This window comes from Berghia stephanieae, chromosome 3, assembly GCF_034508935.2.
Source record: "Berghia stephanieae isolate SIO BIC M18660-M18661 chromosome 3, UCSD_Bste_1.3, whole genome shotgun sequence".
Taxonomy (NCBI): Eukaryota; Metazoa; Mollusca; class Gastropoda; order Nudibranchia; family Aeolidiidae; genus Berghia; species Berghia stephanieae.
Window position 1 is genome coordinate 25,810,649 of NC_088362.1, and position 20,000 is coordinate 25,830,648.

General features: G+C 37.2%; 2 protein-coding genes across 32 annotated transcripts in view; one reads left to right on the forward strand and one right to left on the reverse strand.

The window, feature by feature from the left end:
* The window catches only part of LOC144967430 (dehydrogenase/reductase SDR family member 6-like), a 22,113-nt gene extending 10,591 nt beyond the window's left edge, over positions 1-11,522 (reverse strand). Inside the window, exons 1-5 of the mRNA XM_078904621.1 lie at positions 11,266-11,522; positions 4,668-4,794; positions 2,654-2,732; positions 1,937-2,033; positions 795-903 (exon numbers count right to left, since the gene is read on the reverse strand). Of these exons, the coding sequence (XP_078760747.1) occupies positions 795-903; positions 1,937-2,033; positions 2,654-2,732; positions 4,668-4,739 (357 nt within the window). The 5' untranslated portion in view covers positions 4,740-4,794; positions 11,266-11,522. The remainder of the gene's footprint in view (positions 1-794; positions 904-1,936; positions 2,034-2,653; positions 2,733-4,667; positions 4,795-11,265) is intronic.
* Positions 11,523-15,582: 4,060 nt separating this feature from the next.
* Positions 15,583-20,000, forward strand: part of LOC144967431 (anoctamin-4-like) — a 165,623-nt gene continuing 161,205 nt past the window's right edge. For 10 of the 31 annotated variants that reach the window (XM_078904670.1, XM_078904673.1, XM_078904645.1 and 7 more), the window contains exon 1: positions 15,643-16,036. The gene's annotated coding sequence lies outside the window, so the exon portion shown is untranslated. Of the gene's footprint in view, positions 16,037-20,000 lie in introns of all 31 variants that reach the window. The other 21 variants (XM_078904637.1, XM_078904641.1, XM_078904659.1 and 18 more) reach the window with 11 other exon arrangements.

The window sequence follows — 20,000 nt, forward strand, 5'->3', positions numbered from 1 at the left end:
ATCTATATTTACTTTTAAATCCCCATGTGTTATCTGGTTTATCCAACGTGCACTTATTTGCAGGTCTGATAACCCAAATCCTTATGGGCTCATTGTTGTAATGGAAATCTTTAAAAAATGACGCAAAATATTGTTCATTACAACAATGTTAAACTAGGCCCATAAGTGGTTTTGGATATCAGACCTGCATATATGTACACGTCGGGTTTATCCCAACAAAACATCATCTTGACTCGATGTGCAACAAATGCATGGCATGTATCTATACTTTAAGCTCATTTTCACAATCTCTCATTGTTTGATGTGCTGATCATAATCAGGAGGTCTGAGGTTCGATCCCGAGTCGAGGCAGGATTATCTTTTGGGATATGTTTTTGTTTTTGTTTTGTCTTGCACTGTTTCATACACGCATTTTCAGATTTTTTTTCTTACACTTACACTAGTGCCAGCTCCCTACTTTGTCATTTTAGTAAAATACAAAAATATTCCGACACATTTCATAGCATAAGATGGAAAAACATAAACACAGTCATACATACCTTGGGGATAAAGTTTTTACACATTGTGTACATACTATTGACGTCAGTGACACATTTCATAGCATGATATGGAAACACATAAACACAGTATACACACCTTGGGGATAAAGTTTTTACACATTGTATGACACATTTCATAACATAAGATGAGAACACAAAAACACGGTCATACACACCTTGGGAATAAAGTTTTTACACATTGTATGACACATTTCATAACATAAGATGGGAACACAAAAACACGGTCATACACACCTTGGGAATAAAGTTTTTACACATTGTGTACATACTCTTGACGTTGACATCAAAGGACAAATCCCACGTTTTCTCGTCCGTTTCCAAGATGGTGCCGTTATGGACCATGCTGGGTGAGACGGATAAATCAAATAATTTTAACATTTATTATATAGCTTGTTATTTTCTTCATCTATAAATCCCCTCGTCTCCTCAGTTTCACCCTCACTCTCAACCTCCTCCTCCTCCTCCTTGTTCTTCTCCTGCCCCTTCTTCTTCTTCTTCTTCTTCTTCTTCTTCTCCTGCCCCTTCTTCTTCTTCCTCTTCTTCTTCTTCTTCTTCTTCTTCTTCTTCTTCTTCTTCTTCTTCTTCTTCTTCTTCTTCTTCTTCTTCTTCTTCTTCTTCTTCTTCTTCTTCTTCTTCTTCTTCTTCTTCTTCTTCTTCTTCTTCTTCTTCCTCTTCCCCCCTCCGGCTCCTCCTCCACCTCCTCCTTCTCCACTTCCTCCTTATCCCCCAACAAGACAAACACCACTCAATATCACCAAAACCACCTCCACCACCACCACAAACAACAACAATATCAACAACAACAGCAACAACAATATCAACAACAACATCAAAAACAACAATATCAACAACAACATCAAAAACAACAACACCCTTATCCCACAAATTTTGCTAAATAGTGTTATAGGCTTTATGATAACTGGCCCCATCAAAACACAAGGGCCTACTTTCAACTATTTTCATGTCTGATGGCCGAACGCAATAATTATTACAGACCTGTTTTAACTTTCTAGTAGTCCATCAGAGCCATGAGGCCTATGGAGCCGGGGTTTATCCCGGTTTCTAGGACGTGAAACAGACAACAGCAATTGCTTTCTACCCTTTGGATAGGGCGCTAGTCTATCGCAAAGTACTTTCCACCAGTTCTAACGGATCCAGCTACCCAATCACTGCTTGGTTGACAGGAGGGGGTGGTCAGAAGGGGAAGCTAGAATAATCCAGGCGTCAGCCGCAGTGTAGCGGCGCAAATTGAGCTAGGGCCAGGTGGTGACTTGCTCAAGGCTATACAGAGCAGCGGCGAGTGATCGAACTCGGTACCTTTCGGGTAGGAAGCAAAGACTGTATATAAATAAAATAAACCAAAATAAAGGACTAACCCTGCACAGTTGAAAAGAACGTCGATCTTCTCCACAGATTTAGCTAAGGCTTCGACGTCGTCTTTCTTGGTGACGTCGACAACGCGAGTCTCTATGCCTGGAAATGGAGGTTGGGATAAAGGGGGGAGGGGGGAGGGGAGGAAGGAGGGGGAGATGTCATGTTGTAATATTCGATGTGAAGAAGATGGCAATAATGTTATATCGTTTGTTGGTCTTTTTTTTTTATAATGAGGATGTCGATGATGGTGATGATGTTTATGACCTCGATGACAACGATGGTGGTAGTGGTGGTGGTGGTGGTGGTGGTGGTGATGATGATGATGATGATGATGATGATGATGATAATGGTGGTGGTGGTGATGATGATGATGATGATGATGATGATGATGATGATGATGATGATGATGATGATGATGCTGATGATGATGATGATGACGACGACGATGATGACGGTGATGATGATGATGATGATGATGACGACGATGACAACAATGATGATGATGATGATGATGATGATGATAATGATAATGACGACGACGACAAAGACGATGATGGTGTCGATATTTATATCCCAAACTGGATCCCAAACTGGATCCCAAACTGGAATTGATATTTCCTTTTCATCTATATCACCGAGCAGATTGAAGATATAGTATAGAAAAACAAAATGGATTCCCACGACCCACAAAGATTAGACCGTGACATTTTATATTTTACCTTCAATATCATTGAGGTCCTTCAAACCGTCTCCATTGATATCTGTGGCAATGACCTTTGCTCCCTCTTTAGCTGCTGCCTAATGGATTAAAGTCGGTCAAAATATCAAAGGTCATAACCTTGACATTTGATAAACATACATCTCTATCAATCAATTTAGATATCTTCATTCATTCCGATACACATTCCTTGAGGGGAAAAATTGTAAAAAAATATATATATAAACATTGATTAATTAAATAAATAAATACATGAATTAATTGATTAAATAAATAAATGAAATAAATAAATAAATAAATAAATTAATTAAATAAACACATGAAATAAGATTAAATAAATAAATGAAATTAATTGATGAATTAATTCATTGATTAAATAAACAAATGAAATAAATAAATAAATAAATAAATAAATAAATAAATAAATAAATAAATAAATTATTAAATATATATAATATATTCTAAACTTGTGGACAACAAATCGTGGCTTTTAAGCTGCTAGAAGCTGTGGACTCTAAAAATGATTGATCAAAAATGGATATTATATTATAACAGCTTCAAAAATAGAACAAATTATTAAACAAGAGACGTCCAAGGCTCAAAAACTCTTCTTCGGCCAACACCGAAAACAATTAAGACGGTAACCACACATTTTGCGGCTATGTGGTCTTGTGGTATGACACCAGCATTCGAATCGGAAAGTCCTGGGTTCGAGTCTCGCTCGGCGCATGGTTGAGTCCTTGGAAATGCTCTTTACTCACATTCTCTATCACCGTACTCAGGTGTAAAATGAGTACCCAGTGCCCGTTAACAGCGTTGTCTCGGTCGAAAAAAAATTGGAATATCGCCTAACAGGCGTCTTGTCTTGTTCTACATGTTACATGTTGCTGTTAGTCAGGGACCCTTTGTAAAGTTGCTTGGAACACGTGCAGTGGATATTTAATTCAGAAAAGTGAGTGGAGCAGGCACTTATGTTGACAATAACAAGAGATGAAGTTAGTAGGAAAGTGCCAGAAGACTATAGAGAATAATTTTTTTTCGCGGTGATGGGGGTTTGAAACCGCGACCTTACTGGTACGACAACTCCGCCTGGCCGTGAGGGCCGTATGAGCTATCCACGATCCGTGGATAGCTCATAAGGTTGAGTCACGCTCTCACCGGCGAAGCGGAGCTGTTCAAACCCCCATCACCGCGAAAAAAATGTTATTCTCTATTGTCTTCTGGCACTTTCCTACTCACTTCATCTCTTGTTGTTAGTGGATATTGCGTTATGTAAAAGCTCTTAATGGATTTGGGTTTTTTTCTTGTTGGTTTATAATAAAGCTTTAAACTCGAAGCGTTCCATGTCAAGTCAGTTGGTTTGTTGTTTTTTTTTTCAAATGAAAATGGACCAGTCCCAGGTTTTACCACGTTCAGCTCAATACGACTCTTAATACTACTACTACTACTACTACTACTACTACTACTACTACTACTACTACTACTACTACTGCTGCTAATAATAATAATATAATAATAATAATAATAATAATAATAATAATAAATAATACTAATACTAATACTAATACTAATACTAATACTAATAATAATAATAATAATAATAATAATAATAATAATAATAATAATAATAATAATAATAATATAATATGTAATAGTAATAATAATAATAATAATAATAATAAATAATAATAATAATAATAATAATAATAATAATACATATATAATAAACTAATAATATATATATAATATTATATATAATTATTATAATAATAATAATAATAATATAATATAATATAATTAATTAATAATAATAATATATAATAATAATATATAATAATATAATATAATATAATAATATATTATTATTATTATATTATTATTATTATTATTATTATTATTATTATTATTATTATTATTATTATTATTATTATTATTATTATTATTTTCATTATTATCATTATGTTCATTATTATTATCACCCTTATTATTATTATAATTATCATGATTTAACTCACGATAGCCGTAGCCCGACCGATTCCCTGGGCTGCAGCAGAGAGGACAACAACTTTTCCTGCCAATCTTGACATCTCGAATCGTTTTATAGTCTATAATATCGGCCTTGTGGTGCAATCTGAAGTTTAACTGAAAATGTAAAAAAAAAAGGGTCAGATATGAATAATCCACTTTATTGGAAACAAATACAGTTAAACATAGAAGAACGAAAATGGCGTCTCTCAGCTCTTTGTTATTCTTTTTTGACAGCCATTTTGGCGATAAGTTATCACTAAATTATTGATACATTGCATTTATCGAAAAAGCTCATAACATCCGCCAGCCGAATATAACCGTAGCCATCGTTATGTTATAGATAGAATGCGCTTGGCCAAGGAGTTCACAACATTGCCACCCGGAAGTATTACGGACCAACACACAAACTCTGTGTAACCATGAACTTTTATAGTCTGGTTAACACAGTTTAGTCTAGTGAGAACAACTCACAAACGCGGATGGCAAAAACAATAACAAAGGCCTGAGTGACGTCATCTTCGAACTATCTATAGTTAGTATGCAGATGACGTCACTCAGGCCTTTGTTATTGTTTTTTCCATCCGCGTTTGTGAGTTGTTCTCACTAAACTGTATTAACCAGACTATGAAAGTTCATGGTTCTACAGAGTGTGTGTGTTGGTCCGTTCTACTTCCGGATGGCAATGTTGTGAACTCCTTGGCCAAGCGCATTCTATCTATAGCCTGACACTGAAATCCAAAAGGACTGGCAGTTTGACGTCATTATTTGTTTTTTGTACCGCCTAGTGAGTTCTCAAATAAAACTCATGGAAACAAGTTATTTCATTGGTTGAACTATTGAATACAACTCACGATTTGTTTACTTTTGTGGCAGATGACTGGCATTTTGACGTCATTTTTTGGTCAGTGTCAGCGTGGCCTTCGTAAAGTTATGGCCTGATACTGACCAAAAAATTACGTCAAAATGCCAGTCTTTTACCACAAAAGAAAACAAATCGTGAGTTGTATTCAATAGTTCAACCAATGAAATAACTTGTTTCCATGAGCTCTTCTAACGACAACTCACTAGGCGGTGCAAAAACCAAATAATGACGTCAAACTGCCAGTCCTTTTGGATTTCAGTATCAGGCTATAGATAGAATGCTCTTGGCCAAGGAGTTCACAACATTGCCATCCGGAAGTATAACGGACCAACACACAAATTCTGTGTAACCATGAACTTTTATAGTCTGGTTAATACAGTTTAGTGAGAACAACTCACAAACACGGATGGCAAAAACAATAACAAAGGCCCGAGTGAAGTCATCTGCATACTATCTATAACATAAAGATGGCGACGGTGTCAGGCCATAACTTTACGAAGGCCACGATATAGATAAATGAAGTTGACGTCACTCTGGTCTTTGTTATTGCTTTTTGCCATCCACGATTATGAGTAATACTCACTAAACGGTATTAACCAGACTATAAAAGTTCATGATTACACATAATTTTATGTGTTGGTCCGTTATACTTCCGGATGGCAATGTTATGAGCTTCTTAGCCAAGCGTATACTATCTATAACGCAGCAACACACAAAACTGTGCGTAACCTTGAACGTTTATAGTGGCTAAGAATCTCATTACATTGCCATCCGGAAGTATAACGGACCAACACACAAAACTGTGTGTACTCATGAATGTTTATAGTCAGGTTAATACAGTTCAGTGAGCATTACTCATAAACGGGGATGGCAAAAAACAATAACAAAGACCGGAGTGACGTCAACTTCGTTCTAACTATATCAAACAGTCAAAGCGCAATATCCACTAAGTATGTCCACATGTGCTTTTAATACGCCAAAGTGAATACAAAGCTTTTGGGTAAGAATGAGTGTAAAAACTATTGAACAAAAATGATTAATAATAGAACGGCGATAGAAAGGACAATACACACGAAATGTTTCGAGCACAAAACTCCTCCTCAATATATTAGGCAGCAATTCACGTAAAATCCATTTACATTTGGAGAAAAGGTCTTTGCACACCAAGTCAGGATAAATTAAATGATTGCAGAAATGCTTTGGGGTTGTGTTTTTTTTTTCGTTGTTAACTGACGAAGGGTATTGAGACCGAAACGTTCCGTCTTCTGTATTTTGCTCTCTTTTCAAAAAAAAACAAAGCTGTTATATTCATTTTTATTCAACTCAATGTACCCAAATGTTTTAAGTTTATGAAGTATAATCCAGATTATGAGCCTTTCTCATACAGAGGAAGTTTGTCCCGTGCTGCAGGCAGTGTGTAGTGTGGAGTGTGTAGTTATTAATTTGAACATATTATATTATGCTCACATATGTTGCAAACTATAATATTATATCAAACAACCACATTAAAGTTTTAATGACCTAGATCTATAAATGTGCAAGTTTTTAAAGTGTTCATGCTTTGTTTTGTTTGTTTTTGTTTTTAAGGGTTTTACAGCGCTGGCAACAAATTAAGGTCATATCAGCACCAGTAAAAAGGAAGAAAATGAATGGGATAGTAAAAAGTTCTAGAATTACAATTAAAACACCCAAGATAAGGTGAGAAAAAGGTGACTTGATTCAAACTGGAAACAGATGTAGATTCATAGAGCACACAATCAAAGTACTTAGTTTGAGATCACCTAAAAGTCTCACCCAGACATCAGCACAAGATCCCACTAAGAGGAATACACTCAAATGTTTACAAATCATGTTTTAACAATTAAAAAAAAATACATGACAGACATGATTTACAAGGAAAAAATTATCATCTCCCAAAACTATAACAATATATTTGACTGTTTCCCTCCAAGCCAAGGACGACAACCAGGGTCAGGACAAAACCAAGTAATCTCATCCCAAGACAAAGATAGAAAGCAATTGGAAAACAGATACAGAAGGATAGAACACACAGCAAGTACCTCCCTGCCCACTATGAGAGGTCGGGAATTGATGCTTTGTGGTTTAACAAATCGTGTCAATAGATAGTATGCGCTTGGCTAAGAAGCTCACAACATTGCCATCCGGAAGTATAACGGACCAACACACAAAACTCTGTGTAACCTTGAACGTTTATAGTCTGGTTAATACAGTTTAGTGAGAATTACTCAGAAACGCGGTTTGCAAAAAGTAATAACAAAGACCTGAGTGACGGCAACTTCATTCTATCTATAGTGAGGGTTTGAAATGTTGCCGTACTCTGAAAAAACACATATTTAAAAAATATTGGCCAGAAAACTCGTCCTTCAAATATCGATCGATTTAAATCACCCTCATCTTGGCAAAAACTCTCAAACCTGGGACTACCTGGTGTAAAATGAGTACCTGACCGTTAACAGCGTTGTCTCTGTCCGAAAAAATTGTAATGTCGTCCAGCAGGCGTCATGTCCCGTCCTACATAATATGTGTTTCTGTTGTCCAAGGACCCCTTGTAAAACGCTTTGAGCACGTTTAGTGGAGATTGTCCTATATAAAGCTAAGTTTTTTGTTTGTTTTGTTTTTAATGTTGATGAATGATTTAAATGGATGATAATGATAATAATGATGATGATGATCATGATGATGATGATGATGAAGTAGAACAGAATATCGAGATTTCACATAGGATGTTGCTGTGACGGTCATAATGACCTCTTTACAGACCGAATTTTAATTACTCCTTTTCCTACGGTTAGAACTTAAACGACGATATAACATTGCAATCCGTAAGATAAAAAAATAATATATTATGGCCCATCACCCAAAACGATAGTTAGGCAATACGCTTCAACAGTCGTAACGTCACTTCCCTCGTGATGACGCATGGTAACTTAGTAACTGGCTCCAAACTATCGGAACAATGGCGGACGCCCTTATGAAATATTTCTGCGACGAGCATAAAAGCGCACCCAGAGGGAAAAAAACATTATAAATATGATCAAGTTTTGACTTTTACTTTTTACACATTCTGATCACAAGACATATAAAAAGTTCTAGCCAGCATGAAGAATAAAAAGTACAGATTTTCTTTGTTTAGAACCACGATGGCCGTCGTTGCTGGGCGACGTGACATTAGCCTATTGAATCCAATTACAATTGTTTTTTTTAAACGACGTGTACATATATGCAGGTCTGACATCCGAATCCACTTATGGGCCTAGTTTAACATTATTGTAATGGACAATTTTTTGCATCATTTTTTTTTTAGATTTCCATTACAACAATAAGGAATTGGGATATTAGACCTACAAATAAGTGGACGTCGGTTTTAAGGGTTTTACGGCGCTTGCGACACGTTAAGGTCATATCAGCTTCAGAAAAAAGGAAGAAAATGAAATTATAATTGAAGCTCTCATGAAAAAAAAGTAAGACAAAAGGGAATTGGTTCAAATAGGGAACTTATGTAGATTTCAAGTTCAAGAGCATATCATTAATGAACTTAGTTTGAGATCACCTATAAGTCTCACCCAGACACCAGCAGGACAGAGGGGTTCACTCAAATGTTCAAAATAAAATAAAAATGCAAAAAATCAGTACATAACCTCCAAACAAAATACATTTGACTGTTTCCCCCTCAGCCAAGGACTCCGACAGGGGCAAGGACAAAACCAAATGTTTTTAAGGGTTTTACGGCGCTTGTAGAACATTTAGGTCATATCAGCGCCAGTAAAAATGAAGAAAATTGGATAGTAAAAACATTCTAGATGTACATTTAAAAGGACTTGAGGAAAAAAGTAAGACAAAGGGGAAAAGGTTCAAATAGGAAACAGATTTAGATTCCAAAAGCACACCGTCAAAGTACTTAGTTTGAGATCACCTAAAAGTCTCACTCAGACACTAGCACAAGTCCCCATTAATAGGAACACACTCAAATGTTTACAAATCATATGTTAAGAATAAAACAAAATAACAGTACATAACAGAGAAATGATTTACAAGGAAATAAAATATCATCTCTCAAAACAATAGCTATGCATTTGACTGTTTCCCTCCCAGCCAGGGTACCCGGCCAAGGCCAGGACAAAACCAAGTAATCTCATTCCAAGACAAAGACAGAAAGAAAATTGGAAAACAGCTATAAAGGGATAGAAGAAACAGTAAGTGCCACCCTGCCCACTATGGGAGACCAGGAACCCCACCCATACAAAACCAAATAATAATCCTATTCAAAGACAAAAACAGGAAGCAACTCAGATGACAGATATAGTGGAATAGAAGACACAGCAAATGACCCCGCGAAGTTCCAGGTTTGAGAGTTTTTATTATTTTTTTTGCCAAGATGAGGGTCATTTAAATCGATCGATATTTGAAGGACGAGTTTTTTGGCCAAAGTTTTAAACATGGACTTGTCCAGAGTACGGCGGGTAACTTGTGATTGATTGTCAATGGCATTGTTTAAAAAACTTCAGCTTTTATATAGCGCAATATCCACTAAACGTGCTCAAAGCGCTTTACAAGGGATCCCTGGCCAACAGCAACACATAACATGTAGGACGAGACATGACGCCTGTCAGGCGATCTTACAGTTTTTTTGGGACAGAGACAACGCTGTTAACGGCCAGGTACTCATTTTACACCTGACTACGGTGAGAGAATGTGAGTAAAGCGCCTTCTCCAAGGACTCAACTATGCGCCGAGCGAGGCTCGAACCCAGGACCTTCCGATCCGAAAGCGAGTGTCATACCACTAGACCACATAGCCGAACATTGTTAGCATCTAAACCAACCCGACACAACATCGATATGAGATGACAAGTAACATATTTCACACAACACGTAGTATAGAAAGAACGACATTGACTTGACGTCACTGAGCTCTTTGTTACTGTTTTTAGACAGCCATTTTAATGATTAGTACTCACTAAACTGCATCAACCATACTGTAAATAATCAAGGTTACATCTAGTTTTGTCCCTGTAACTCAGTTGGTAGAGTACTCGCTTCACACGCAAAGGGACCGTGATCGATCCCGAATGCAGTCGAGATTTTTTCTGACCCTCTGTCTATCCAGCAGTTATTTGGTAGCTGGGTCTGTTAGATCCTGTGGAAAGTGTTTTGCAATGGTTCTATCCATAGGGTAGCAAGAAATTGCTATTGTCTGTTTCACCCTATAAAAACCGGGATAAGCTCCGGCTTCGTGGGCCTATTGGCTCTGACGGACTACTACACCTAGTTTTGTGAGTTGGCACCTTATATCCGGCTGGTGGGTGTTTGAGTATTTTAACTAAACGCACAGCATCAATAATATCCAATAAATTATTATACAGCCCCCTTTGCGGGCCTTCCGAAAGCTCCTACATCCCCAGCATTCTTGTTCTAGTAGGGGGTTTGGGAGGGGGAAACTTTTTTTATAATGTTGTACTAGGGGGTTTGGGAGGGGGGAAGACTTTTTTTAAAAAAAGTTTCCCCCCTCCCAAACCCCCTACTTGAACATTATAAAAAAAACAAGAATACTGGGGATGTAGGAGCTTTCGGAAGGCCTCCCCCCTTTGCCAATAGCTAATTGCTTGGACGTTTAGCTTCATTAGTACAAAACAATATGAAAGTTTGATTTTGTCAATTTTGAATGAATAAAATAAAAATGAATAGCACATTCATTAGGACTACCTTCTGATATGTGTCTGTCGCCTCTGCCGGTATCTGTATCGCTGTTAGTACGAGTGTGATATTTGACGTTAAACTTTCGTATCTGTGTCTTTCTTACACACACAAGACGGCAGGTTGCTTATGATATGACACAAGACAAGGTTACTATCACTAGTGTATGATAACTTGAAAATAACTCCTGGTCAGAAATAGGCTACACTTTCCGTCTTGTCATTCCAACTGACTACACGCCCCCTTCTAGTTTCCAATTGAAACGTGTTACACACACGATTGTATCAAATCAATGCGTGAAATAAATGTGTGGTTGGAGTATGAGCTGTGTTATGCTTTTATGATTGTTGTGGTTATAATAGTGGTTGGTTGTTACCAGAGTGTGAAGTATGAAGAGAGTGGGTTGATGATCAAGGTTATTTTGTGTGCCTGAATCATGTTTTTGTGGCGGGGGATGCTGTGATGGATTTGATACGGTGGTTATTGCAGTTAGTAAAACAAAAAAACAAAAAAAAAAAAAAAAAAAAAAAAAAAAAACAAAAACAAAAAAAAAAAAAAAAAAAAAAAACAAAAACAAAACAACAACAACAAAAAAACAAAAACAAACAAAAACAAAAACAAACAAACAAAAACAATTGAAACATTTTGTGATGGATTTGATCGTAGCCATCGTTATGTAACTTTACGAAGGCCACGATTTGATACGGTGGTTATTGCAGTAGTAACCCCCCCCCCCCCCCCCCCCCCCAAAAAAAAAAAAAAAATAATAAAAAAAATAAAAAGAAAAACAAAAAAGAAATAAAAATATTTTGTGATGGAGAATATTGTGATGGATTTGATACGGTGGTTATTGCAGGAGTAAATAAAAACAACAAAAAACAAACAAACAACAACTGGAGCTTTTATATAGCGCAATATCCAATAAATATGCTCACACCGCTTTACAAAGGGTCCTTGACCAACAGCAACACGTAATAGTTGTTGTTGTGGTGGTGGTGGTTATGATGGTGGCTATGATGTTGGTAGTGATTGTTGTTGGAGTGTCATTGCGCACATTTTTCACCTGATACTAATTATTCTAAGTCATCCCTTGCGCATCTTTTGATGATATTTCCATTTGCGCATCTTTTGGTATTTCCATTTGCAAAATTTATTATGTTTCCATCTGCGCATCTTTTGATATTTCTACTTGCGCATATTTTGATATTGTCACTTGCGCATCTTTTGATATTGTCACTTGCGCATATTTGGATATTGTCACTTGCGCATATTTTGATATTGTCACTTGCACATCTTTTGATATTTCCACTAGCGCATATTTTGGTATTTCCACGAAATATGGTTCAATTTTTCTGATGTGAAATTAAATGAAACATTGTGAATTACATTGATCGGAACAGGTGTGTATGAAAAGTGTCAGACAAAGCAAGAAAGAAAGAAAAAAAACAAAACAAGAAAAACAAAACAAACCCATCCCCAAAAATCAGTCTACCATGACTGGGGATCGATCCTCAGACCTTCTGATTACCGGTCAGACGTGCTGCCATTACACCATTTCAAAAATTTGAAGTACAATCATGAGTAGGGTGGAGCCATTGAAATGCAGCGGATACATTGTCATTTTTCGTAAAACGCTAGACAACAATTATTTCCAAATGACACCAAGCTGCTAGAAGCTGTGGACTGTAAAAAGTAATAAACAAAAAATCAATATAACAGCTTCAAAAAAAAAAAAAAAAGAACAACATGCCAAACATGGAACGTTTCGGGCTCAAAACCCTTCTTCAGCCAACAACAAAAAAAAAAGCAATAAAGACATAAATACATTACTAATTATTTTCTACCAATTATCTCTGTCGTCTATCTGGAATTTATTAATGTATTTATGTCTTTATTGTTTGTTTTTTAATGAGCCGATTTGATGACTGCAATGCGTTGTAGGTCCTCCAAGTTATATAATTGATAGAAAGCAAAATGTCCAAAATAGAGCGGCTAGACTCGTGTCCATCTCCAAGCCTGAAGCCCATCTCCAAACCTCAAGCCTATCTCCAAGCCTGAAGCCCATCTCCAAACCTCAAGCCCATCTCCAAACCTCAAGTCCATCTCCAAACCTCAAGCCCATCTCCAAGCCTCAAGCCTATCTCCAATTCTCAAGCCCATCTCCAAGCCTCAAGCCCATCTCCAAACCTCAAGCCCATCTCCAAACCTCAAGCCCATCCCCAAGCCTCAAGCCTATCTCCAAGCCTCAAGCCCATCTACAAACCTCAAGCCCATCTCCAAACCTCAAGCCCATCTACAAACCTCAAGAGCCCATCTCCAAACCTCAAGCCCATCTCCAAGCCTCAAGCCCATCTCCAAGCCTAAAGCCCATCTCCAAGCCTCACGCCCACAGAGCACACCAAGTCCATTGCAGAGCTGCCTACTTGATTTTTTTTTAATCGTAGTTTCCAAGGGGGAAAACAAAAAAGAAGAAAAATTCACTTTAAATAGCTTTACAAATTAACGTTTGCATGATCCAAAAATGCTCAAAAGTCCTGAATATAGGCTCTAAGAAGCTAAACTTTCCTTCTCAACATGATTTATTGAGTCAAAAAGACCCATGCAGATCTGTAGCTGGAGCCAAATATTCGTATTTCTATGTATTTTTCACAGTACTAGGCAGGTCTGTTACTGGCTTCCTAAATTGATATACTTAATCCTCTTCGGGCCTTGAGGCACATAGGGCATCCACCAGACATCTCCATTTTTTGCGATCGGCTGCTTTTGCGGTGGCTGTATTCCAGGACAGGCCTGCTTCCTTTAATTCTTTCTCCATCGTCCTTCGCCAGGTTTCTTTGGGTCTTCCCCGCTTTCTCTTCCCATCTGCTGTCCAGTACAAGGCTGTCTTGGGAAGTGACCCTTTTTCCATTCTGGCCACATGACCCAGCCAACGCCATCTTCTTCTTTTTATTTGGCTATCAATGCTAGTGAAGTCAGCTTTCTTTAATAGATCCACTGTTCTTATTTTTATAGGCCAAAATAAATTAAAAATTCTTTTTAAACACTTGTTCTGAAAGGCTTCTAGTTTCTGTATTAAGGAGGATGTCATTTTCCAGCTTTCACTTCCATAAAGCAGTACACCTAAATTGATATAGCGCCATTTTTATCTTTCATGGCTTCTTGATTTGTATTCATCTGCTATACTAATCTGATCCCAAAATGAATGACTGATTAATGAAATAAAGTTCCCATGAAATCATATGTATATCTCCACATGCAACCGATCTCCGGCTGGATTTTTTGTCTCTGTCGGAGCCTCAAACTGTATGGAGCAAAGAAATCAAAAACGCCCCGAACTCAGTCATTTTTGCAAATTTTTGTGAACATTCGTTTTCAGACAAGATTTTGAGGAGTATTGGTGGTGGTGGTGGTAGTAGTAGTAGTAGTAGTAGTAGTAGTAGTAGTAGTAGTAGTAGTAGTAGTAGTAGTAGTAGTTGTAGTAGTAGTAGCAGTAGTAGTAGTAGTTGTAGTAGTAGTAGTAGTAGTAGTAGTAGTAGTAGTAGTAGTAGTAGTAGTAGTAGTAGTAGTAGTAGTAGGAGTAGTAGTAGTAGTAGTAGTAGTAGTAGTAGTAGTAGTAGTAGTAGTAGTATAACATGCGTTTGTGTTGCATAGTCTTTGCATGCATTGTCCGTTAGATTTCTGTGGATTCTGCTCACGGCATAAATTTATCATTACAATTACAATTTAATTACAAATTACAATCCCCGTTCAGAAAAATAAACAACAAACGAACGACAGTTTTATGCTAAAAAATATCTATAGTGCCCCAATTATTCAACCCCCCCCCCCCCTTTTTTTTTTTTTTCAATTCCCCAAAACCTCAAAAGATAAATATGGAGATTAGGAGACATCTGCCATTATCTCTAAAAATCATATTTCCAATGGTTGAAAAGAACAAGATATTCTTCTCACATTCCACTCTTTTTTTCTTGCTTTCTTGTTTGGTTGTTTGGGTTTTTTAAATATTTTTTCTCGTTTTTCCTTTGGATCGTTGTTTTCTCTTTTTTCACTTTGTTTTAGTTTTGGATATTTACTTTTTTCCTCATATTACGCATGGCCTCTGTTTGCCGCCTCGCGATATTTTTTTTTTATTAATAGGAGACAACCAATTAAAGATTCATAAAAGTTTTATTTATATTTGTTGCTTCCCTTGCATTTTTATCGCACTGAATTAAAAAAAAAAAAAAAAAAACAACCGAAAAGACCATCGTGATTTTCCCGCTACCAACACACACAGCACTCGTTCACCTACAGCTAAGCTCTCTCCCACTCATTCGTCTGGCCGACCAGCGACAGCTTTTTTTATTTTTCTATGATAGGCTAACCATTTCCTCATTCCTTCTGAGGCGAGAATCGTGTTTCTGGCTTCACTGACACAGGAGGGGTGGGATTTTAACGGGTCGTTCCGCTCGTTCGTATGGTGGTGTTGATATTAAATATTTTGGGATTATTTAAAGACCTTCATTCATTCTGCCATTTAACGTTTCATGTGGAAAAGCCTTACAATAGGTGTGTGAAAGTCTGTGTGTGTTGATGAAGATCTCGCCTCATTCCATCGGATTTTGTTTACATTTTTGCTCACGGCCACGATACGATCACCGTTGGTTTGTGGGATCGGGAGGAGTGCGTAGCGTAAACACTAAACACAGCACCATTCATTCATTGATTGACTTGGGTCATCTGTTATTGACACTAATGACCGGGAATGTGATATTCTATGGAATAGATAACAGATTAACGTGTAAGTATAATATGTGTATTATTTACATTGTGGCGCTAAGGGGGGGGGGGGGGGGGGGGGGGGGGGGTTAAATTAAATTGTTAATGCTTTATGTAAGAAAAAGAACGTTGTTTACATTGTAAACACATTATTTCACTCATCTTGAGTCAAGTTGCCCCACCCATCGACAACTCCAACACGTTTTGGTCTAGTAATAATAATAATAATAATAATAATAATAATAATAATAATAATAATAATAATAATAATAATAATAATAAGAAGAAGAAGAAGAAGAAGAAGAAGAAGAAGAAGAAGAAGAAGAAGAAGAAGAACCCTAAAGCCAGCTCAATTCGTTTAGCATTTTGGTGCTAAAGCGTAGCCTTCGTAAACTTATTAATACAAGGTAACGATCATCAAAAGAACGTGAAAAGTAAGATATCCTTAGTATTGTTCAACGAAAGAAATGGAGAAAAAAAAAGATGCCAGTGGTTTTACTATTGAAAACAACTTGGTTTTCCCGTTCTTTTCGTCGCCGAGTGTTCTGTCGTAATCTTTAGACAGCATCAGGCTATGATTTTAAGAAGACTGTGGTAGAAGGGGTGAAGTGGCCGAGTGGTTAAGGCATTGCACTGTGACCAGGAAGGTCTCGGGTTCGATCCCCACTTCACACTGGCGGTCGGTCAATAGAGCGAAGTTGTTTTGTGCCGCCCTATATTTTCCGTAGATTAGCATGTCAACCAAACAAAAAACTTCAATTTTAAAATTTTGATAAAATTAAAAATTTAGCACATACTGCTTTTTGTTTTGAATTTAATATTTGATGACTCGTGCGTCGCTCCGCGAAGGAAGCGTCAAATCGGCACGTTTCATCTTTCCCCCGTTGCCTGCGCGGGGTGACAATGAGCGGAGGGTGTGGTGTGGTGGGGAAGTTTTTTTTTGTTTATATGAGCCAGTATTCGTTTGGCCGTCCTGTCCTTATCCTATACTCTGTTGTACCTTGAAGAAAGTTAGTTACCACTTCCCAATCTCCCTCCACCCTCCCTCCCCAACTAACTATTGTCTTTCACTGCTAAAATAATTAGGCCAAGACGGCCAATCTAGCGATGCACGCCCTGAGGTCCTACTTGGGATAAATTAAAACCATATCAGTTTTATCACTGAAAGCAGAGGCTTTGCTTCACTTAGATATACGGATGAAGAGAATGGCAATAAATATATATTTTATCATTGTTGGTTTTGCTTAAATATATATTAAATATCAAAAAGAACAGTAAACAAAGTATGCACGAGAAGAGCCCAATGGTACTCTAAATAAAAATCCCTGACCCCACGGAGTCTTTCATCCCCGCACACTCCCAACGATCCCTACTCAACTTGTATTGTGTGCATTGTCTAATAATAGTATAATTATAAAGATGTCGCTGATTGTGTGTGAAGTTAACAAGTGCTTTGCGTTTGGAATTAAATGTGGATTTTTAAATTCAATTATTCTAAAGTTGTGTGTCATACGTTAGTATTCAGAGAAAATGTATTATCGCTGTTGTCATTGTTTATGAAACCTACCTGTTTTTATCTTGAATCATTTTATTTTAAAAAGTTATTTCTGTAATTTGTAACCAATCATGAATCATGTTGATTTTTTAATTGAAAATAGATTCCGACACTTATCCCCTCAAGAGAAAATCGTAGTGAAAGATTTACGTCCACACAAACCAGTGAATTTTAACTTAGTTTCTAACACACCGAGGAGACAGCGCCGATTGAATAATGATTATTTTTAAAATGTTGAATGGCTTACTGCCAGTGAAAGCCGTAAAACGCTTCATTGTTTTTATTGCTTGATTTTTGGTGATGTATGCTATAACGGACAACAGGAGGATTCAGTGATATTGCGCACATCTCTCAGGCACTAAAGAAATATTCTGAATCAAATAGCCATGTCACAGATGCTGTTAAATATAAACTTTTCAACGTTGTAGATATATAAGAAATCAGTTGGAAACAGGACATGCTGCGTCTGTGAGTTGTTATAATGAACAGGTGAAAGTCAACAGACAAGTTTTGTCCAAGATAATTGATGCTCTTTTGTGAGTACGTCTCGTTAATATTCTAACACACACACACACACATACACGCACACACAAATACACGCACATATGCAAACAATTGCAATACCCCCCTCCACACACACACACATATATATATACACACACACACACACACACACACACAAAGTAGGTCAAATTAAGTTAAATTAACTAGACCAATAAAATTTGATTCTGTCTTCGGATTTGTGCCGCCTTAAATACAATGTGACCAACCGCCCCTGCCACTTCAGGCACTTTCGTTTTTCCTTGGCAAGATTATTAACCCCCAATTTGCTCACTTGAACAACATGGGTGATTCCTGTTGACATCAGTCAGACACCTTGTTTGATAAATTTTCTATTTTCCTTCTTGAAATGCCTTGGCGACGATATCTTATTCTTATGATGTCGTTGCGGAAGGGCATACTTTTTAAATATTTTTTTGGAAGACAGCTGGTGGATGACGATAGAAACAGTAAACAAACACACTCTTGGCATTTATCTGTTTATTTCATTTTATTTTCTAGCTATAGAGGCGGTCATTTCTTATCAATACCTTCTTATCTACACACTCTTGGCATTTATCTGTTTATTTCATTTTATTTTCTAGCTATAGAGGCGTCATTTCTTATCAATGTCTTCTTTTTTAACAGACTATAAGCCATTAAACCTGTGTGTTTCATACTTACACAGTGTGTTTTGCAAGCCAGGATTTGTGATCAAAATAAACATCTGAATGTGTATGAAACAGTGTCAGTGTCAGAGAAAGAAAAATACTTACAAGCAAAATAAACCATCCCAAAAATACCCGACTGGGGATCGAACCTCAGACCTACCGATCAGTCAGAAGGTCTGATGTTCTATCCCCAGTCGAGGAAAACTGATTTTTGGGATTTTTTTTCTTCTTGTATTTGCGTTTGTGTAAATGTTCAGTAAATTTTTGCCTGCTGAGTTAATAATAAATCTTTATTGTCCTAAAAAAGTGGCAATTTGTCATTTGGTTACACATTTATAACAATACAATATTGACATAGACACACTTACACAGATGCACTCTAGGAACCTCGTAGTCATCGTAAAACGGTTTCAACAACAACAACAACAACAACAACAACAAGCCTGTTTTACTATTGGATACAACTTTCTTTCTTGCTGACTTTGTCTGGCACTGTCGCGGTTTCATAGACATTTTTTCATATCGTTATCAATCTTACACCAGTGCCGGCTCCCTAATTTCTCAGTGTGACCAAAGCCTTACTGAATTTCATTCTTTCAATTATCTGATCGGTCACCGTCCGTCAGCTTCGATTTATCAGCCTGGAATTCATTTTGTAGATATCTAAATACATATAACCTTTTGCTTGTTATCAATATCATTATCATTATCGACCGTCTGTTCGTATCTGACTCGCGAGTTGTATGCTTGTAAGATCATTACACATCTGATCAATCGCATAGTCTTGGTCATTATAAGTGTGTAGTAGGCAAATAAGAAGATTGCGACCACAGACGTGTGTTGATTACTTTTTTGTGATAATAGCAGCAGCAGGGGTCGGCACACACTAACAGGTGTAGAGTGTAGCAGCACACACACACACACACACACACACACACACACACACATATCTACTACATCGTATTTTTTTGTAATCCGAGGCCTAGTTTTATCGTTAAATCTGATATCAAGACAGTGAGTCAAGTACTCACACTTAAATCAATTTCGTAACACAACGATGAAGTCACGTCGGCTTTCAACGGTTAACATTCCGACCACAGAAGTCTACGGCAACTGCTCTGTTGTTGTAAGCAATTGGACCTTAGAATATGGAATAATGTGGACACACATACTAGACAAACACGCACGAACATACAAACTCATGCACGCGCCCACACACA